The sequence below is a fragment of the Gymnoscopelus microlampas genome (assembly GCF_963454915.1).
Source record: "Gymnoscopelus microlampas genome assembly, chromosome: 20".
NCBI classification, from domain to species: domain Eukaryota; kingdom Metazoa; phylum Chordata; class Actinopteri; order Myctophiformes; family Myctophidae; genus Gymnoscopelus; species Gymnoscopelus microlampas.
Window position 1 is genome coordinate 7,320,522 of NC_139957.1, and position 23,590 is coordinate 7,344,111.

At 42.5% G+C, this 23,590-nt stretch overlaps 1 protein-coding gene across 1 annotated transcript; it reads left to right on the forward strand.

Annotated features, from left to right (window-relative positions):
- Window positions 1-5,102: 5,102 nt before the first annotated feature.
- On the forward strand, window positions 5,103-5,564 carry LOC311036212 (ubiquitin-conjugating enzyme E2 L3-like; the record flags this gene model as incomplete). Its single annotated transcript, XM_084044764.1, has 1 exon — window positions 5,103-5,564. The coding sequence occupies one exon, from the start codon at window positions 5,103-5,105 to the stop codon at window positions 5,562-5,564; it is 462 nt and encodes a 153-aa protein (XP_083900890.1).
- Window positions 5,565-23,590: the final 18,026 nt, after the last annotated feature.

Consider the following 23,590-nt stretch of genomic DNA (forward strand, 5'->3'; position numbering starts at 1 on the left):
CTTATGTTTGTACTGTATGTGTGCACATATTTTTCACTCTACTCGTATCAGGTTGAATTCTGACCTGTTTTCCTGTTCTTTCTTTCTTTCTTTCTATCTATCTCTGTCTTCTTTCCTTTTCTGAAAACTACAAATGATGGGAGCTTGCACGAAGAGCAATATAACCCACTCCTTTTCACCCGTAACGTGACTGAAGTTCAGTTGAGTTGATGTGAAGTGAAACCAGGTCATGGTTGTCATAGTCCAGGGGCCAGCACTGATATTTCCACAAATCGGTACCACTTAAGGTGACCGTAAATTGTTTGTATTTTTGTCTTCCTACATGTCTCTAGTTTATATATTGGTATGATAACCCTTCCAATCGTGTAGCTTAATGGCAGTTATCACTACCTACTGGCTAATGTATCCGGTAGGAGACACAAAGTAGAATCTTTGTGTCTCCTACACCCGGGCATCAAATTATTGCGACAAAAAACAAAATATATCCATGTATTCAAGGCTTCATGGGGTGTGCAATTGATAACTTCTCAGATTTTTGGTGTTTGCAAAAAGACTGCTTTCCATAAGCTTGTAAAAGTTTACCCTCCTTCGGTCTAAGGTGGTCATAGCTGAATGGGTAGAGAGTCCCCCTGGGAAACTTAAAGAGGAGTTCACCCAAAAAATGATTATTTTCTATCAATTGCACACCCCATGAAGCCTTGAATACATGGATATATTTTGTTTTTTGTCGCAATAATTTGATGCCCGGGTGTAGGAGACACAAAGATTCTACTTTGTGTCTCCTACCGGATACATTAGCCAGTAGGTAGTGATAACTGCCATTAAGCTACGAGATTGGCAGGGTTATCATACAAATATATAAACTAGAGACATGTAGGAAGACGAAAATACAAACATTTTACGGTCACCAAAATGGTACCAAAATCTGGCCTGGCCCCTGGACTATCAGGGATATCTTCAAGAGACAAAACCGAGAGCCGATCCGTTGACATTGAGGACCTAGCTTCTACAGTCGAGCTTCACTTAAGATTTCTTTGGCTATTCAAAAATAGCAGATATACAAGCTCATAGCGCGGCACCGAGTGCCGCGCTATGAGCTTGTAGATCTGCTATTTTTGAAAAGAATCGTGAACACTTTTGCAAATCGCTGAATATGTGTATTGTTTTAAAGCGAACAAAACATTTTGAGATGGGGGTCCGTGGCCAAACGCATATCATTTTGGGGGCCCCTTGACATGAGAAAAGTTTAAGAGCCACTGATATTATAGCAGCATAGGTTTTTTTCAAAAAACTGTTTGGATTTTAGAAGACATTTGTAGAATCCCCAGAAGCAAAGATTCAAGTTAAAAATGTTGGCTTCAAAAATATAATTATTCAAAGATTTGCAAAGATTTTCACGATTAAAAAAAGAAATAATGCAGATCTACAAGCTTGTAGATCTACAAGTACTCGTTGCTTGTAGATCTGCTATAGTTGAATAGCCAAAGAAATCTAAAAATGACACATTCAAAAGAATACTATCTCTTATGGAATAAAAAAAAGAAATAAAACCAATGCACTCCTGTTTTGTCCCTGAAAACTACCCATGGATGTGGTCACAAAGTTAACTGGTGACTTCAGCTACACCGTGGCTCTCTTGACTACAGTTTTAGCTTAGACCGGTCATTTTACAAATACAAATCTAATTTCTGATGATATATTCACCTGCCCAGTGGTTGCTCACTCCTGAACACGTAGTAAGCGTCAGTGCGCTAAAACTGAGCCAATATTCCTCCAGAGTGAAATATCACTTCTAAAGCCTTCATAAAGTCAGGTTTGTTTTATTTGCCACGTGGCCTGACTGGTGAGAATAGTTTCATTACAGATGAAAAATTGCTCTGACATTTAAATCGCATAAACTTCAGTGCAAGAGTGAACAAATAGACGTGTTTGTTTCCAGAAATAGGAAAAGTATAATGTCATGACTGGGGATGTACTGCATACCTAAGTCTTTGTCTCCCTAGATCCTTTAACAAGAGACAATTTGCTGAAAACAGCACAAAGAATAGGAGTTTATATAAATAGTATAACATATTGGCAAGAGCTTAATGGTGCCAGTAGTTCATGAGTCATGCACAGCAGAATGAAAACTCAATCCAATCCTGTCTATTGAGCTCTTCTGTTGCAGATAACTGTCATACATCTATTGAGCTCCACCACTGACCCATTTAAAGCATTTGGATGTTGACTAATGTCAAAAGAGCATAATGGCGTTGTGAACATGTAGATCGGCTATTTTCAGAATGTTTGCCTATTTCGCCAATGTTTGACCATTTTTTATTATAGTATTTTTTGTTGATTACCTTTGACGCTGTAATGGTCTTTTGTTTTCATTTTATAGGTATTAACAAAGTCTTAAAAGTCCTTATATTGACGCTTTGGAGATGTTCAGTACACACTTATACTGTATATTGGTTGGTTTGTTTACTATTGAGTGAGAAAATGATGTTGCACATTAAGCAAATCATCTGGGGGGACCCCCTGGGAGTTCTGACCCACAGTTTGAGAACCAGTGTTCTAGTGGTTGTCTGCCTGGAGCACAGCATTGTTAATGTTAGCCACGGTGTTGGATGTTGCTCAGAGCTTATCACAATGGAACTTAGAGATAGATAGTGTTGATATACGAAAATCCCCAGTCAGCACTCCCTTAGCTTCCAATGTGAAGCTAAGGATTTACATTTTGATCAGTGATGGCTATAATTTAGTCCGTACGGGTCCGTTCGGACCGCTGGTGGTCTCCGGACTAGACGTTGATAGTGGTGGAAAAAGTACTCAAATGTTTTACTTAAAGTAATACTAGGCAGTGTTGGGATAGTTACTAAAACATAGTAATATGTTACTTATTACATATTACTTGTTTAAAAAGTAATGTAGTTACTTTACTTATTACTCCCTGCCAAAAGTACCTAGTTACTTATTACTTTAGTTACTTTTTTTTTCTCGCCCCCAGTAATTTGCATCCTTTCTCCCCAAAAGTCTGACTTTGCATTTTCAACATTAGCAGTTGTTTTTTTTCTCTTTTCTGCAGCCTACATTGTAAAATCGTCATTGTACACTCATTTGAATTATATTAACACTAAGACTTTTACAGTGTATGAATTCATAATTTACAGACTAAATGAAAACCATTTGACGACTATGAATTGAATACTAAGGACCTCAATGGAAACAAGTATTTTAAATGTATTTAATGTATTTTTTGCCTAATAAAATACTCAAATTCAAACACCTGGGCTCAAACAGATAATGACTCATCATGAGACACAATCTGCGTCAGACAGAAAACAGACGTCAAACAGTCAGTGACCTATATTATATATATATAGAAAATAGCCGACCTACAAGCTTACGGCGCATCTTCATCGGTTAACAAGTCGCTTATAATAAGCAGACATGGCAACACCGTTTGTTCCGGTTTAAGGGCGGCCCGCCCTTCCGCAGCTGATAATAATTCACACAGACAAGTGCGCAACGTTTCCGTATCCGCTCTAGACCGGATCAGCAAGCAGCCTGCATAGCAACTCGATCCCAACCAGTCTATCATTATATCAATGGACCAAAAACAACACAGGATCAAATAAACACACTCAAACCCAGAGTACCACCGAGGCTCGTGAAAAAAAGTAATAAGTTACTTTTTGAAAAAAAGTAAAGGTAATATTATTACTCAAAACGTGAAAGTAATTAGTTACGTTACTAGTTACTGGGAAAAGGTAATAATATTACTTTAAGTTACATATTACTTTAGTTACTTCCCAACACTGATACTAGGTAACTTTTTCAACAAAACTAAAGTTAAATTGTATATATTTTGTGAGTGGCAAATGTTTCACAACACCCACTCCATGAATTTCACCCCCGAAAGCCTTTTCTATTATAATTTCTATTGAAAAGGTGGCTCGGTGAGCCTTTCCCGCGAAAATGACGTCATCCGGCCGGAAAATGGAAAAGGAAATGCACCGGTTTCCTGTTTGGCCAGGAACTACCACACCGGTTTCCTGTTTGGCCAGGAACTACCGCGCTAACAACAAAAAGGAATCTCACGCTGTTTTTAGATTTGAAGATCGAAAAACAACAGAAAAAGAAAACACAGCTCACGGTAACTAAAGCTCCACTGGCTAAGAGAAACGATCCACAGATAGTATAAAACAATTAAAAGAACGCTTTTTGAAACGCTTCCGTCTTCCGGTGAAAACAAATGGAGTTCTGGGTAACACAGGAATAAACGAACGGCCTGCAGTGACGGTAATGACCAGCAGAGGCTGCTAAAAATCGTTATTTGTGGACCTGCATTGTACTACTTTAAAGAGGTAGTGCCATGTTTTTGCACTTTTTCTGTTTTTCATGTGTCTATGAGGTTGATAGAACTTCATTAAGCCCCCCGGTGGTGGTTTTATGGTGTTTTATGTCTTCTCTGACTATTTGGAGTTTCTTCCTGGAGGCTGAAACCTTGAGGGTCAAACGTGCCAATAGAGAAACAGCGCTTTAGTGACATAGTAAAAACATACCTTCTCCCTCATTATCATAACACAACAGGTGTGGGCATGAGGAGGAGGAGGGACTTGAACAGGTGGGTGGTGCTAAGGTGGTGGAGGAGGTGCTAAGGTGAGAACCAGGTATACTTAATGAACTGGAGGCTTGTCCACATAAAAAAATAATTTAAACAATTTCTGTACACTTTTTTGAAAAAAATCTTCCTCCTAGTATAACCATAATACCTGATGATTATGTTTTTTTTGGGGGGGAAATACTCCAGTAAAGTAAAAGTACCTCAAAATTGCACTTAAGTACTATACCTGAGTAAATGTACTTAGTTACTTTACACCACTGGACGTTGAAAACCAGTGTAATAGATTATTGTGTTTGATGTTGTTGATATCAAGTTGCCATGGTTACCCTCAATACTTCAGACCACAGGCATTTGGAGGCCGGTCTGGAGCTGGGTGAAACTCCATATTTGGGCATGGCACGCGCATCACATTTGATGATGAGTCAGCTCAGCTTAAAAGCAGACTACGTACAATGTCAGAGGTGGGAATTATCTTTTTAATAATTTCTTCAAGATGACGGCGATCAGAAGGCTCCACAAGGAACTCGTAGAAATCCGCAAGTCCGGAATTAAAAGTTTCCGGAAGATTCAAGTCGACGAATCTAACATATTCAAATGGCAAGGGCTCATCGTTCCCGATAAAAGCCCTTATGACAAAGGAGCCTTCAGCATTGAAATGATCTTTCCCAATGAATACCCCTTCAAGCCTCCCAAGGTCACGTTCAAGACAAAGATCTACCACCCCAACATTGACGAGAAAGGACAGGTTTGTCTGCCCGTGATCAGCGCAGAGAAGTGGAAGCCAGAGACCAGAGCTGACCAAGTCATTCAGTCCCTCATCGGCCTGGTAAACGACCCGGAGCCGGACCACCCCCTGAGGGCGGACCTGGCGGACGAATTCACAAAGGACCATAAGAAATTCGTCAAGAATGCGGAGGAGTTTACAAAGAAGCATGGCCTAAAGCGGCCAACGTAATGATCACATAGTATACCCTTCCAATGAATGCGTGCTACCCTATCTCACCCCCTCACTCTATTTTTTTTTATGGTGTGGCATTTTGGCGGCCGAGCCAGAAGGGTGCCGTGAGCAGGGTTGCCAGGTCTGCTTATTATAATTTCCCCGCAAGATTTTATTTGAAAATAGCCAATCTACAAGCTTATGCGCCGCGTTGTGAGCTTGTAGATCTGCTATTTTCAAATAGCTGATGTATAGTGCTCATGTGACCCATTGTCGCTTCTTTTGGGCTGGTTTTCCTAGACCTGGTTGCTTGTTTCTCTCAGAATCTGGCAACACTGGCAGCCGAGCCAGAAGGGTGCTGTGAGTCTGGGGCTAATTTTGCAAACCGCTGGACCGATCAATGCCAAATTTCGTGTGCACACTTACTGGCAGAGGAAGTAATTCCTTGATATTTTTTTTTTCTCCCACCCCCCCAATAAAAGATATTCTGAATATTTAATTTGTCAGAACATTAATAATCTTACACTGGAGGAAAGGTGTAACAGCATAACATTGGACAGGTTCTGGAGAGTTTTAAAAGAATGGGCCCCCTGGCGCCAAAAGAATTATCATAAGCAAAACGGCTTCAATTGAGGTCGGATTGGGGCTGAAAAACTCCAAATATGGAGGTGAGCGGGTCACAAACCAGCTCAGAGGTCTTTGTGGTTAGGGTGTCTGCCCTGAGATCTGGGAGGTATAGGGGTTCAATCCCCTGGCTGAGGCATACCTGCTTGGTACTCAGCACCGAGGGTTAGATTGGGTTGAAGTCCCTGCGACACACAGTGTCATGTCCAGGCTCCTGAACTACTCGGTCACATGGCTCGGGCATGTGACTTTCACTCTGATATTTGAAAAAAATAATATTTTACTTTTGACTCTGGGGGGGACTTACAAAATTCATTAACCACCTAAGCCCTATTTCAAATATATCTACAACATCACAACGTGTCCCACCTTGTAAATCTGTAAGTTTTAGAACATTTCTACATTTCTACAACATTTTTTTAATGTTCCAAATATCAATACAGCATTCGACTGATATTCAGTATTTGAATACTTGACTATTTAATTGAGTATATACTTGGTCCACCACTGCCAGCAGTCATTCATTTCCAGTGGTAGCCTGGCTGACACTGACAGGGTGTGATGCTGCAAAACTGTTGGCAAAAAGCTCTTGGGCAGATTGTAAATGTTGGGCCCATCGTTTTATCCGTTGGACAGACACATAGTTGATGCTATTTGTGCAAAAAAAAAGAATGGATTGCATATTCTTGCTGTGGAAGTGAGCTGTGGAATAATGAAAGGGCTTTTTTATCCTAATAAAAACGTCAAACATTCACTTCACAGAAGAAGCCTCAGGATATGTCTTGAAAGACTCTCTCCGTCAACCTCAGATCTCTCTGATTAAGACGTGGCTGGTGCTGAGATATTTTCACAGAATAAAAGACCGTAGACGGATTCTTTTTGGGCGAGCTAGGCCATTACTGTGAACCGATCAGAGAAGAACTGTCTCGGTTCTTCTCTCCTGTCAATCTTTCCATTGTTTCTGGTGTTGATTTTGGGCCCTTGTTTATGTTGCACTGGAAGAAGAAAACTTTTTTGTGTAACTTTAACATCGGGGCAATCAAGCTACAGCCTTGTTCAGCGGGATGTTTAGGGATGGTGGTGCCGTTACATTCTCTTGACTGACACTCTTTGGGGGGAAAAACAAAACGCTGACTACACGCTGCAAAGTCAAGTGTGTCATCTAATTCAAAGTGGAAAGTGGTGTCAGGGTCAGGCATTCATTTTCACCACAGCCCGACGGTAAGAACCAACCCCCTCCCCCCGGAAATGGTCTCTGACTGTGAGTCCTAATGGTGTTAGTTGTCTGAGCAAAAAGCATCAACAGTGGACATGTTATTGCATTTTGGTTCGAGACGGCAGTGTTTTTCTCCCTCGAAGCAATGAGAGGGCGGCCGAACATAAATAATACTTTTGAAAGTGTGAGCCAGCGCTGTGTGCTTTTGTCCGTTTGTTCAACTCCCCCTTTAAACCGAAGCAATTATACCACAATAGCAGGGCGCAGAGTTTTTTTTGCAACAGAACTCCTCCGGAAAGATCTTAAAGTGGTTAATCCCGTCAGAGGCAATTGGAGATAAACACATTATATTTTATTTCATTTCAATATGAGAAGGAGAGACGCCACACTGTCTTTGCATCGCCGCGTCTCTGTTTCAGCACATGTTCAATTCAATTTGACTTTATTAATCCCCACAGAGGCAATTGATTTAGAGAGAGAGAGAGAGAGAGAGAGAGAGAGAGAGAGAGAGAGAGAGAGAGAGAGAGAGAGAGAGAGAGAGAGAGAGAGAGAGAGAGAGAGAGAGAGAGAGAGAGAGAGAGAGAGAGAGAGAGAGAGAGAGAGAGAGAGAGAGAGAGAGAGAGAGAGAGAGAGAGAGAGAGAGAGAGAGAGAGAGAGAGAGAGAGTACACACACGTGTGTGTGAGAGAGAGGCAGAGAGAGTGAGAGGTAGCAGGAGTCGGGACATGGGGAAGTATACAAGTCCATAGGAGTGACTATCTCACTCAGTCACCTAAGGCAGGATTGTTCTCCTTTCTATATTATTTCCTTATCAGTGGACATGACCTCCGGCAAAGCAGGGTTGTCTACTTATCTGTTGTGCACCTGAGTGGGTGGTGCAGAGACTTTAAGCCTACAGGCAAGTTTCTGTCCCTCACAATGTCTGCTCTGGTCTCTCGTGACAAAAGCTCTGATTTTCAAGGGTATAAAGTTTAGTTTATTTTTTCAATGTTTTTCTTTTTCTCCTAGTTCAGTCGTTTTGTCAATTATTCGTCGATTGCCCATGCATTGTAGTCCCTTGTCACCGTTAGCCCCTACAGTTTGTCTTAGGGAGAGCCTAGACAACATTATGGTTCCATTTGTACGCTCTCAGAGTTAACACAACAGATTTTACAGTGTAGATTGGGGTCCCCAGAGATTAGAAATCGTATCTAATAGGGGTCCGTGGTATAATGAATATCAAACTGGTGGTCCTTGAAATGAAAAGGTTTTAGAATCACTGACGTAATGTATGTGGAGGAACATGCTATTATTTCTGGGTCCACAATCCACATCCCACTCAACAGGTGCCCTGACCAACCAGCAGGAGTCGCTACAGGGCAGTGACAGAGATCACCCTCGCCACCCGGCTTCCCTCCAGCCTCCAAGTCAGACCCATAGGGCCCTTTACGCTCTATGCACAGCAGCCATATTGTGAAGACATTCACAGGTGCTGTGATGATACTATGATACTAATGAAGGCTCTGTTACATTCTGGTCAAACAGAGTCAGGGTGCTGACGCGTTGCTAGGTCTCTACTAGGTTGGGGGCTTAGCCCCCCAGGCGTGTGTGTGCATGTGTTGTGTGTTTTCGCGGATTTGGGTACTTTTCCCCCCAGTTTTTTGATACTTTATTTCGGTTTTAGGGGTTGGGTTAGGTTAGGGTTATAGATATATCATTCAAAAAATAAAAAAATAAATTTGGATAAAACATTGGTGGCTATAGCCACCGAAGCCCCCGCGTAACGACGCCCCCTGTGCTATTGTTGTGCACGTTGGCTCACTGGAAACACTCTGCTACACCAGTGGGTCTAAAATTGGGGCTCAGGGACCCTCATGGTTCCTTGGGTGTACAAATGGAACCAATTTGGTTCCATTTGTACACTCTCAGAGTTATGGGGGTCGTGGAAACCACTGTGCTACACTAAATGGAACAGAGCCTTCATTAGTACCATTGGTAACACCTGTGAAGGGAGTGATAACATGGCTGCTGTGCATAGAGCCTATTATGCACATCTTATTTCCAGGTCTTATTCGGTAATTAAGTCATAACGCCACCATCTTATGCGTTATTTGTTAATTAAGGGCGCTATATGCGGTATCTGCTATTTTGCCCCTTGACTTAACAAGACTCACCGCATAGCGCTAAGACGTGGTCAGGACCATGTCTTCAGAAATGTGACACCGGCAGTTTAACTAAGCCATACTCGGCCAATTCTCAAGCCATTGTTACAATTCAAAGTTCTCTATAATCTGTGAAGTGTCTATGTTCATTCAGTGTATCTATCATGTTTTTGTTATCCCTCTATCAAACGCTATGACGCGAAAAGCAAGTGTCATAGGCAGCCAAAGCCCTACCCCTTATCAATCCATCCGATCTCAAAGATGTTCCACACACAATTTATTCTTTCATTAATCCAATGAAATACAATAAAATAAAACGTTTTTTACAGCTGTTTTTCCCATAGCAGAAGTGAAACAAATGGAGTGCGTTCTCTTCCTCCGTCACTCCGAGCTTTCGCTTTCACTTACTGTATGTTGCCAAACATATCTGATCTACAAGCATATACAACGTGTCACTCAGCGACCGTTTTTTTTTTTTGCTTGGAGATCTGGGCAGATCTTTTTGGGCAGCAGTAGCAGCATTGAGCAAATTTGCTGAGATAGAAAGAAGGGGAGATGCTTTAATAATAGGCAACTGAGAACGTGAATATTTGTTGGTTTTGTCAAGAGATATCACAGATTTGTTTAGGACATGTCTTTCTCTTTTGATCTCACCACTTGACGCACGGAAAATAGTCCTGCGTCTTAATACATGCTGATCAAAAAGGGAATGGCAGTCGATACTCTGATTGGTTTGATTATAGTAACGCCCAAACCACACCCGTGACTAATTCAGGGCTGCTTACCGCATAGCGCCTTGGCGCAGTGCGCAGATTACCGCACTCATAATAGCAAAATGGCGTTGGCCATGCCTCCACGTCTTAAGTTAAGACATAAGACCTGGCGGTAATTGAGACCTGCATAATATAGGACCCAGTCTCTGCGGTGGAGGGCAAATACTTTACCCCTGCACCACCCCAGCACAAAGGTCAAATGTTGGTGTTCAATATTATAGAATCATGGTGGTGGTGGTGGGGGGGGGGTATTTATTTCAGTAGATGGAAGCAAGAATATTTAGAAAATTCCATTGGAATGTGTGCAGAAAGCTGTTCCCATGAAAACCTAGGGTTTTCACTTACAGTTATAGTCACAGATAGGCTTTGAAACTGTGACACTTTGACTAGCCTTACTAAACCCCTCTTTTTATCTGCTCAACACATTCCTTTTTAGGAAGATACCCTTTATTCTCTTTGAGACGCTTTATGCTGCACAGCTTTTCCCCAAGTATGGGCTCCTACCTATCACATTTCACAGTACATATAGGATTATAATTATCAGTAACTTATAGCGTGGACTTGTGTAATGATTTTGTGCGAGGTTGGTTAATAATGACTAAGAGCTGATAACCTATGTTATTATTCAGGCTTAGCAGCAGCTAACTCTGGAGTCTTAATTTAAACACTTTCAACCTGGCATCAACATTTAGGTCATAGGCACCCCCCCCCCCCCCTATTTTAGTAGCCAAATATTTTTACCACTTTTTTCTCCCAATTTAGTCATTGTGCCAATTAATTCCTCCAAACATATTTCTGTGTTGCCACTGTTGTTGTACCCTATAGGAGACCGGGGACAAAAGTAACACTTTTTTTATTTGCCTTCATAATTCACAGACTACTTGAAATATCCTAGTCATCTTTTTCTATAAGAAACATATATGTTACCAAGTGGGATTGTGTATAGGCATTTTAGTCAGTGAAAAACCCTTTACATGTCATAGATCGACCAGGAGGCAGGCTTGCAGGTAAAATAATATAATTTATTCCAGGCCTGGACAACAATAAGTGAAATAACAAAAGAAATAAACAACTCAAAACTCAACAGAACATAACTAACAGAGAGGTAAGGTGTCAGCCTCTCCCCATGGCAGCCCACACTCAACTGACCAGCTCTCCTTCAGCTCTCCTTTATATAGTCTAACAGACCCCACCCATGGCTACAATCAACCAACCCCGTGCATTCAAAATCCACCCAAGCTGCTCCCCATGTAGCATTAAGCAGCTCCTCAGGCTTCAAGGCAGCCTCCCCTTTACAGCATCTGACAAACAGATAAACACAAGCATATTAGATTTCATGTCACAGCAGAATGTGCACCTTCTGTGGGACTGAGAATCTACAAGTTATACAATACAGCATAACATACAATGCATTTAGTAAATTAGTCAAGCTGCTCTGTCACATTTCTTACCCCCTCTCCTTCTGGGTTGTGCATACCTGGTACACGTGACAGATAGTCAGCAATGAGGTTTCTACTACCTGGACAGTACTCAATAATAAAGCGGTATGGCTGAAGAGCCAGACACCAGCGCAGTATTCTTGAGTTTTGACTCTGCATGGAATGCATCCACTTCAGGGCTCGATGGTCGGTTTGAAGCATGAACTCCCGTCCGAGCAGATAATATCTGAGGGAATCCACTGCCCACTTTATGGCGAGACCCTCCTTCTCGATTGTAGAGTACTTTCTTTCTCTGTCGAAGAGCTTCCTGCTCAGAAACAGAATGGGCCTCTCTTCTCCAGGCTCTCCTTGGGCTAAAACAGCACCTAAGCCAACATCAGAAGCATCCACTTGTACAAGAAACTTATTATTGAAATCAGGACTCTTCAGGACAGGATCTTGACATAACAATTCCTTTAACTTTCTAAAGGCTTCCTCACATTCTTCAGTCCACTGAAGATGGGAGGAAGTAGTCTTCTTAGTGAGATTAGTTATTGGTGTAGCCAATGTGGCAAAATGAGGCACGAATCTTCTATACCAGCCAATTAGGCCAAGGAATGACCTTACTTGCCTCTTGGTTTGCGGTCTGGGTATTCCTCGGATGGTCTCCAACTTCTCCACCAGCGGCTTGATGTGACCATGCCCGATGCGGTACCCCAGGTATTTCACCTCCTCCTGTGCCCACGAGCACTTCTTTTGGTTGATGGTTAACCCTGCCGTCTGAAGCTTCTGGAGGACCTGCTGAAGATGATGGAGATGCTCTTGCCATGACTCACTGTAGATTATAACATCATCCAGATATGCTGCTGCATATTGTCCACAATCAGATAAAACAATGTCCATGAGTCTCTGAAATGTAGCAGGTGCCCCATGAAGACCAAAAGGCATCACAGTATATTGATACAAGCCAGTAGGTGCACGAAAAGCTGTATATGGTCGACAAGCAGTGGTGAGTGGGACCTGCCAATATCCCTTACAAAGGTCTAATGTGGTCATGTATTTAGCTTTGCCTAACCTTTCAAGCAGTTCGTCGATTCTGGGCATTGGATAAGAGTCAAAACAGGAAACAGTGTTCAATTTACGAAAGTCTGTGCAAAATCGAACACTTCCATCTTTCTTCGGAACCAAAAGAACAGGACTTGACCACTCACTTTTTGAAGGCTCTATTATGCCCATTTCCAACATGGTTGCTACCTCCTTCCTCAATGACTCCACCATTCTCTCAGGAACACGGTAGGGCCTCTGCCGGATTGGTGTAGGAACCTTCAGAACAATGTCATGACTGATAACCTCTGTGTGTCCTGGTCTCTCCTGGAAAAGAGGAAGGAACGACTTCTGCACCTGAGTCAACTGTTGTTGTTGCTCCTCACTCAGATGTTCAGGAGCCTCAATGGCACCCCCTTGAGGTCGAACTGGTTCCATGTCAGACTCATCATCATCTCCATCCTCTGCTACCCGCACCATCATCACTGGTTTTGCTGCTGGGGTAACCTCTCTCTCCTTGAACACTCTTAGCAGGTTAACATGCAAAATCTGCCTCTGGCGTTTCCTTTCTGGGCACAGGATTTCATAAGTTACTGGTCCCACTTTTCTAGACACAATATAAGGGCCTTGCCATTTAGCAAGTAACTTAGATGTACCGGAAGGAAGCAGTAACAATACCTTCTGCCCAGGTTTCAGTTCTCTCTCTCTAGCATGTTTGTCATACCACACCTTTTGCTTGGTTTGGGCCTCTCTCAGGTGTTCTTGGGCCAGGTGTCTCATCTTTTCCAACTTGTCTCGCATTTGGAGGATGTAGGACGCAACACTGCACTGGGCTGGCTCTCCAGCCACCCAACTTTCCCTGAGTACGTCCAGGGGCCCCCTAACCTGTCTGCCATAAACCAACTCAAAAGGGGAAAAACCAGTCGAAGCCTGTGGAACCTCTCTGTATGCAAAAAGGAGGAAAGGAATCCATTTATCCCAATCCCTACCCGTCTCATCCACAAACTTTTTTAGCATGCTTTTCAGTGTACCATTAAAACGTTCAACCAACCCATCAGTTTCGGGATGATAAGGTGTAGTTCTAATGCCTGTGATGCCTAGCTGCTTGTACAACATTTTCATCAGAGTTGACATGAAATTAGCACCCTGGTCAGTTAATATTTCCACAGGAACACCAACTCGGGAAATCAGATCTATCAGACATCGGACCACGTGTTTGACTTGGGTAGAGCGTAATGGATATACTTCTGGGTATCTAGTCGCATAATCACAGATTACAAGAGCGAATCGATGCCCAGAACTACTTTTAACCAATGGTCCAATTATGTCCATACCAATACGCTCAAATGGTGTGCCAATGATTGGTAACGGTTGTAACAGTCCCCGATCTGATTTGCGAATTGGTGCTACTTTTTGACACTCTGTACATGTCCTACAGTACTCCTGAACATCCTGATAGAGTCTAGGCCAATAGAATCTCCGACTGATTCTGTCATAGCTTTTCTGTTGGCCTAGATGTCCTGCCCACGGAATGTGGTGTCCCAAATTTAGAATTAGCTGATGAAATGATTTAGGAACAACCAATCTAGGTACCTCACTGTCTGCATTGTACAAAAGGTTAGCTTTGAGGATGTATTTATCACCCATGAGATTAGCTCCATTAACAGGTTCACCATCTACCTCACATACCTTAGTAAACAAAGGTTGCAGCAAAGGATCTGATCTCTGCAGCTCCTTAAAGTTGTCAGGGACTTGCCACTGTGGATCAAGCAGAGTGGTCTCAGGATCTGGAGCAACCGAGACTGGATCCTGCACCCTTGCTTTCCCCACATGCTTGTCATGACGGCGCTGCCGTTTATCCTTCCTAACCTTTGTGCCACCTTCAAAAAGACCTGGGTGGATGTCAGGAAGGGGTTGCAAACCTTTGGACTGAGACCTAGTAACCATAGCACATAACTTGGGTACAGACTGAACAAGGTTAGTTAGAACTGGTAGATCATCCCCCAAAATGACATCATATGACAGTTGATCAACCACCCCCACCCTCATCATGTACGCTTGACCATCAACCACAATATTCACAACCGCAGTAGGATACATTTGTTCTTTCCCATGAACACACCCCAAACCTACTAGTTCCCCAAAGTTCAAAGACTCATTATCTACAAACTTTGCTTTCACCAGTGTCTGGGAACTACCTGTATCTAACAGTGCTTCAGCATCCTGCCCGTTAACAAGAACTGAGGTTAAATATCGGGATTTGGCCCTTGAAATCTGCATAGTGGGCTGAAACTCTGGTCTAGGAACATAGCACATATTAGCCTCTTTAGATTTTTTAAGTGGACACAAAGCTGCCTTGTGCCCTGGTTGATGACAATAGAAACAGATAAGAGCCCCAGTGCCATAGTTAGACCTTGTCCCACCCCCTGTATCCCGCTTGGGTAGAACCTCATCACCTTTGGATCCCTCTGATTTAACCTGCCCCACAGTCACCTTGTTGGGTCGAAATGGCTCTCGAGGTGGCTCCCGATGTGCAGCCATATACCTCTCAGCCAGTTTTGCCGCTTCCTCCCCCGTCTGTGGTTGATGCTCTTTCACCCACATTCGGACATCTGGGCGGAGAACACGCAGGTACTGTTCCAGGATCAAAGTCTCGGCCACCTGCTCCTTCGTCTTGGTCTCTGGTCGCATCCACCTTCGGTAGAGTCCCTTCAACCTATTGTAGGTCTCCCTGGTCGACTCTCCTGTTGGTAGAGTATTGGATCTGAATCGTTGGCGGTAGGTCTCTTCGGTCACATCGTACTTGGCAAGTACAGCAGCTTTGATGTCGGAATAGAGGTGGGACCGCTGCTCGTCCATGCTGGCATAGGCCTCCAAAGCTTTGCCCGTGAGGAGGGTGACGACACGAGCAGCCCACTCGTCATGATTCCACCCCCAGGTCCTGGCGATGCGCTCGAAGCGGATGAAGAAGCTTTCGACGTCTTCACCCTCACTGAAGTTTGGAATCTTGGCTCTGTCGTACCGGTGGATGGGCTGCTGCTGCTCCGGCTGGGCAGGCTGCGGCGTTGTCCTATGGCTGGGCGGCTGACGTTGCTGAGCTGGAGTGGGCAGGGCAAACAGACTCTGGTGACTGGCTGATTCTTCAGTCACCCAGTCCTGTTTGGATTTTTGAGACACAACATATTTCAGATCTTCAAGCCCATCAAACAGCATTTTCTCATGTTTTTGTTGCTTATACATGAATTCTCTCATTTCATTCATAAATTGTTGCCCAAAAGGAAGGGTCTCCGGTGAAGAGTAAGGAGAAGTACTTAACTCAGCTGTGCCGTGAATTTCCACTGGTGCCACTTTCGGCCTTACGGAAGGCTGTTCAACCTCTGGCTCTCGATTCAACTGCTGGTCTGCCACTGCTTGGACTTCACCAGTCAGCACTGATGCCATGGCTCCTCCTTCCCCCGACTCAGCGACTGGCTCCTCCTCAATCAACCCCTCTAGTCCCTCACCATTTTTGGTGAACGGCTCTGGGTTTTGCCGGGTAGGTCTGCCCGGTCGGCCACGCCCTCGTAGAGACATTTTAGGTGCTTTTCCACTGACTGTTATTGCTCCTTGGAAGCTTTACAATCCCACCACTGCCACCATTTGTTACCAAGTGGGATTGTGTATAGGCATTTTAGTCAGTGAAAAACCCTTTACATGTCATAGATCGACCAGGAGGCAGGCTTGCAGGTAAAATAATATAATTTATTCCAGGCCTGGACAACAATAAGTGAAATAACAAAAGAAATAAACAACTCAAAACTCAACAGAACATAACTAACAGAGAGGTAAGGTGTCAGCCTCTCCCCATGGCAGCCCACACTCAACTGACCAGCTCTCCTTCAGCTCTCCTTTATATAGTCTAACAGACCCCACCCATGGCTACAATCAACCAACCCCGTGCATTCAAAATCCACCCAAGCTGCTCCCCATGTAGCATTAAGCAGCTCCTCAGGCTTCAAGGCAGCCTCCCCTTTACAGCATCTGACAAACAGATAAACACAAGCATATTAGATTTCATGTCACAGCAGAATGTGCACCTTCTGTGGGACTGAGAATCTACAAGTTATACAATACAGCATAACATACAATGCATTTAGTAAATTAGTCAAGCTGCTCTGTCACAATATATATGTGCCCTAATTAATAATACAATTTTTAAGCTTTCACTAATAAGGACAAGACTAAAATATGAATTTGAATGTCGCAGTGTTACAATTGCCCCCGTGACGGGGGCAGTTGTAACAGTGGTTGGGGGCAATTGTTACACTGTAAACATAAGTCATATTAACACACTTTATCTCAAATAAAAGCACATCACTAAGTAATATGTATTTTTTATAATTTAACATTTTGACTTACGAATGTTTTATATACATAATTACAATTATTTTGTATTTTTATTCAAATTATTTTATTTTTCAATTTTGTTTTTTCAAATATATGTCTATTTTTTATTTAAATGTATTTTTACTTTGAAATGTAGTGACATTTAGTGAAATAATGTTAATTTACTAACATAAAAGTATGTAATCCCAGACAAAAAATCTGCTTGGATTGAAAACCATCGTTACAATTGACCCCGGTCACTGTGTTACAATTGCCCCCGGTCACTGTGTTACAATTGCCCCCGATGGGTCAACCATGATAAAATCCCGTATTCTAGCATGAAACACATATACTAGCATAGGCTGTTGATGTTAATTTGTGACCAATAACATAGAGATACAATTCATCTGAGTTTAAATTAGCTGACATCTTATCTTTAGACAGCAGAAGAAAAATACCGTACACTCAAAAATGTACGTTTACACCTCAAAATAATTTTTTTGTTGAAAACTTCTGCTGAGATGAAATGATCATTCTATTCTTCCATAGGCAGAGAGAGGACCCTACTATGATCATGTGCAGAAGAAGTCTCACCCCTCTAGCTTATTTCTAATTAGATTTATTGAGTGTGTTACTTTTGCCCCCTGTTACTTTTGTCCCCGTTCTCCCCACTGGCTCACCCGCCAGTGAGGAACCCCCACCGGGAGGATGCAGAGCCTCCGTCCTACCTAGCCTGTAGGAGTACACATGCAGTGATAAAGATCACGCTCCCCGCCCGGCTTCCCTCCCCCGAACATGGCCAATATAGGCTCTATGCACAGCAGCCATATTGGAAAGAAATTGGGCCTCTTCTTACTTCCTTCACAGGTGTTACCAATGATACTAATGAAGGCTCTGTTCCATTCTGGTCAGGGTGCTGATATCGTGCATTTTGGCTCACTAGAAACACTCCATTTTGGTTCCCAAATGGCCCCTTATGGTGGGTGTTACGGGTCCATTTGGTTCCATTTGTACACTCTCAGAGTTAGGGGGGTCCTTGAAAATAAGACAACCACTATGCCACACTACATGGAACAGAGCCTTAATTAGTATCATAGGTAACACCTGTGAAGGAAGTAAGGAAGGGGCCCAATTCATTCCCAAAATGGCTGCTGTGCATACAGCCTATTGTGTTCGTATAGACGCTCAGCGCAACCAGAGTAAGTAATGACAAATACTTTAGGCTATAATAAAATTCACCTGGTGTCACTCTAGATGGAAACCAGGTGTTCTGTCCTGGTAGGATACACTAAAAGGATAGGGTTCTGGATAGGATAGACCAGTAGGGTACCAGGAGTGTGGGTAGGATAGGCTAGTACGGTACCATGTGGATTCAAATCCCTATCCTGGACAGGTATTTCATCCCTGTGCCCACCTGAGCGCTTAGCGGCCTTAAAATCAAGTTGAACGTGGTTTCCATGTAATATGGGCATGTTACCATCCACTCACAAGGCATTTTTTATTTTAAAAGAACATATCATATTTTAAATATAAACAAATCAAAAGTTTTAAAATAGTTTAAAAAAACTGTATTTAACTCTAAAAAATATTTGTTATAATCAGAGTTAACACAGTAGACTGTATGAGGACTCTTGTTAAATAAATGGTGAAATGGCTGTAGTGTCTCCTTCTAGCATGTTACTGTTTTATTCAGTTCTATTTGGTAGGCCAATGGGCTGTGACCTGTTTGTCTTTTATATTTTATAAAGTCCTGCAGCCCCTGGGCCAGATGCCTTAACCCTTTGAGACCAGGAAAGCATCTGCCATTTTTATATTTCTTTGGCTTTCTTTTGTTGCTATAATATCAGTTTATATATCGTTTTTCGTGTCAAGGACCCCCAAAATGACATGTATTTGGCCGTGGACCCCCATCTCAAAATATGTTGTTCCAGGGACCCCCCCACAGAAGCAAAGATTTATTTATATTCAAAGATTTGCACACATTTTCACGATTTAAAAAAAATGCAGATCTACAAGCTCATAGCGCGGCACTCTGTGCCGCGCTATGAGCTTGTAGATCTGCTATTTTTGAATAGTCAAAGAAATCTAAAAATGACACAGATGCGTTCCTGGTCTTAATGGGCTAAAATAACATCCACCAACTTCATGCGATTTGATGTCACCATGGAATATTCATGAATTGAATTGGAGGCATCTTTCAGCAGTGGGCTATTCATGATTTCTTTTCCATCTGAGCAATTTGCCCAAGTTATGTCAACCTGTATGTGTCCGCCCACCGCTATGAATATTTACGACAGTGTCAGTAGCTTTAGGACATTTTGTCTGGCTGGAATAGTTGAGTAGCAATAGTCTGCAAAACCCACCAAGACGTTTTGAATAAAATGTGATCCTTTTGCTATTCACGGATGTCACATTCTAGACAAGACCGTGTCAAACCCCCGGTATATAATGGATGGAACCTGTGTGGGCAATGTGTGAAATGGTGGCCAGTTTGTTAGAGGGATAGTCGGTGGCAATTGTCTGTAATGCGCAGCGGTGGAATGAGTACTCACATGTTGTACTTAAGTAAAAGTATCAATACTGCAATGTAGAAACACTCTGTTACAAGTCAAAGTCCGGTAATCAAAATGTAGGCCTACTTGAGTAAAAGTACAAAATGTGTCGCATCGCGACTGTAGATCGGCTATTTTCAAATGACCAATGTATATAGGGCTGAAGTGGTTAATGTATGTTGTTAATAATGTTGATGTTCAAATGCTTTTGAAATTAAATACAAATTTGTCTTTTCACGATTCCAATGAAAAATAGCAAAAAAAACAACAATCAGGATTCCAATTCAAAAATAGCAAAAATAGCAGAGCTTGTAGATCGGCTAATTTTGCTACCTTTGTGTGACATAGATTGGCGAAGTACAGCATTCATTTACGAAAAAGTTTAAATACGGACATTAGAGGTGTTACCCGACAGTATATGCAATGTGGCCCTCTGGAGTGAGTGTGGAAATATAGTGGCCCTCTCCAGGGTTGCCAGATCTGCTTATTATAATTTCCCCGCAAGATTTTATTTGAAAATAGCCGATCTACAAGCTCACAACGCGTAGCTGATGTACATGTTAAAGTACGCATGTGGCCCATAGTCGCTTCTTTTCGGCTGGTTTTCCTAGACCTGGCTGCTTGTTTCTCTCACAGAATCTGGCAACACTGGCCCTCTCCATCATCAAAGTCGCCCACCGCTGCTGTACAGGCTGTGTGTCTGTTGCTGCCTGTCCCCTCACTCACAGTGTGTAACACTATATCCCCCGGAGCCTGAACAGAAGTCATTCAACACATTTCGTTCTCCCCGAAAATTAGCTGCTAACAGCGTCCGGCATGCAAAACATCCCCAAGCAAGCGTGCAACTGCACACACACACACAGACAGACAGACAGACAGACAGACACGCTCGCGGCTTCTAATCGAGCAACCTCAATTGGCACGGTGCAGGTCCCAAGGCCCCGAGTCTCTGAGTGATGAATGCTAATTCCCTCTAATAAACATCGTGTTTCATCAACTCAACTACTGCGTAGTAATTAGTAAAGTTTTCAAGCAAACGTAGTGAAGTAAAAGTACAATATTTGGATGAGATGTGGTGGAGTAGATGTACTTGTAGTTACTTTACACCACCGCCCAACGCACAAACAACACAGCAGTGGTGGAAAGTAACTTAAGTACATGTACTCAAGTACAGCACTTGAGTACAATTTTTAGGTACTTTTACTTTAGGGGAGTCCCCCCCCCCCCCCCCCCAATTTTCTATAGTTCTACTTCTACTCCACTACGTCTCAGAGGCAGATGCACTTTTTACTCCACTACAATTATTTGAAACTTTAAGTTACTTTGTAGATTTGGATTATTATTACAAAATGTACATTAACCAATACATCGACCAAGTTTGAGACTCTAATCTCAAACTTGGTCTCAAATGCATTCTACTGATTTAGAATGCATTTGTAGAATCAGCCTCTACAAATGCATCTGTGTCACTTTTTGATTTGAGCTAAAAAGCATTATTTTACACTTTGGCTATTCAAAAAAGCAGATATGCAAGCTTTGTAGATCGGCTATTTTTGAAAAATCGTGAAAATGTGTGCAAATCTTTGAATATATATTGTTTTAAAGCAAACATTTTGAACTCAAATCTTTGCTTCTGGGGGTCCTTGGAACAAATCATTTTGAGATGGGGATCGGTGGCCAAATACATATCCTTTTGGGGGTCCTTGACATGAAAAAGAGCACCACTGATATAGAAACATACGTTCAGTCAGATAACTCACAAATAGATTGAACTAATATTATAGGCCGAATATATATATATATATAGAACAAATATATAGAATGAGAATACAAGTGTGCAAATGATTTTACATTTACCTGGGTATGTGGGAGGTATGTGGGAGGTGGTACATTAATGAATGAGGGCAGCATACACACACATACTCCCTTAAATATCAGGGGTCTGCCTGAGGAATACCCTCCCAAAATATATTATATATAATATATATAATATATTTAATATATAATAACAACCCCCCCATGGGGAACAGACCAATAGCAGAGCCCACTGGTGGTGCCGGGGTGGTGGTGGGAGCAAACGCCACATGACAACAACCATAACACACAAGGGGAAGGAACGCAGACTTTAGGTGAGCTTTGATAACGCGTCCAATTGGACAGCTGATTGCCACGTCAGTGTATGACGTATCACACATACCACATATTAATGAGCATGCAGTAACCTCTCAAGTGTATGTTGCCTGAACTAACTCACAGGCTACGTATAATTTCTTTCAGAATAGGGATTTAGAAGACATTTGTAGAATCGGCCTCAGGTCTTAAAGGAGAATTCCAGTCATTTTAGATGTTTGCTTTGATGTGTCGCTAATCACTCACCAACATACAAAGGGCCGTTGAATGTTTCCAGAGAAGCCCCTTTTGTCCATTGTGGAGACCCCTTCCCCTGGCATAATGGAGTAATGTGTATAAATGAAAATCGCCTATTTTAGCACCTCCAAAGTTCATTTTTTTCACTAATCGTCATTATGCAGTGTACTGACACTCAAACAAGCACTAAATGTCCCTTATGAGCTGCCGTTCATGCAGAACGACAGTTGAGTGTCAGTACACTGCAAAATGAGGATTAGTGGAAAAAAAACGAACTTTGGAGGTGCTAAAATAGGCGATTTTCATTTAAATACACATTACTCCATTATGCCAGGGGAAGGGGTCTCCACAATGGACAACAGGGGCTTCTCTGGAAAAATTCAACGGCCCTTACTATGTTGGTGAGTGATTAGCGACACATCAAAGCAAACATCTAAAATGACTGGAATTCTCCTTTAATGGGTTAAATAAAAGTTGGGAGTACTTGTTCTTCCAGTGCTGGTACACAAACAAACACAGCCCTAACACACTTATCCTTCCCATCTACCTGACCCTTCAGCCCACCTCTGGAGACACAACAGTCATATCTCTGACCTCTGCTCTGTCCATTATCATCCTGGCTGTCACTGGACCTCTGCGGCCTCATTATTTCTCTCCCCACCTCGGACTCTTTATCCTCCGAAGCTCTCGTTTGACATGGCCGCTGCATTGTCTCGTGTTGATTGATTTGCTTGTTGTTCCGTCACGGCTGCCTCGTCCTCGTCTTGTCCACGCTACTACAGGGCGGCAGACATAACACCCCATGTACTGTACGGTGACTACACTGTGAATCAGTGGTGTAAAGTAACTAAGTACATTTACTCAAGTACTGGGCTTAAATACAATTTTGAGGTACTTTTGCTTTACTGGAGTATTTAAAAATGTAAAAAAAAAAAAACATCTCAGAGGCAAATATTTTACTTTTACTTCACTACAATTATTTGAAAACTTTAGTTACTTTGTATATTTTGAATATTATTACAAAATATATTACCCACTTCAGCCCTATATACATTTCGGCCATTTGAAAATATCTGACCTACAAGCGTCGCGATGCGACGCATTGTGAGCTTGTAGATCTGCTATTTTCAGCAGATTCTTTAGACATCTACCTTACAATTTGAATCTACAGTCATGCGCGAGAATGTTTGTACGCGACGACCAGTGTCCGCGCTGTGCACTGCGCATGCGTGGACGCACTTTCCCTAACCAATTACACGCCACTTCACGCTTACAACTCCTGGACATGGCAACCCCGGCAACCCCACCCCCCATCCAAATACTGTCTGTCTGATTCTTTGGGAGGGTTGAATGCAGCGAACGCCGTCTCGCTGGGCTGAGCGGGCTGCTTCATCAATCTGTGCCGCACATTCTGGTCCTGCAACAGCCTGTGTGAATAGATAGATAGATCAGTTCAGTTTATTTTTATTCATAGTGCAACATCACCCCAAGGGGTCTCTGTGCACTTCACAATACAAAATACATAGTGGTCGAAACACACCGTAA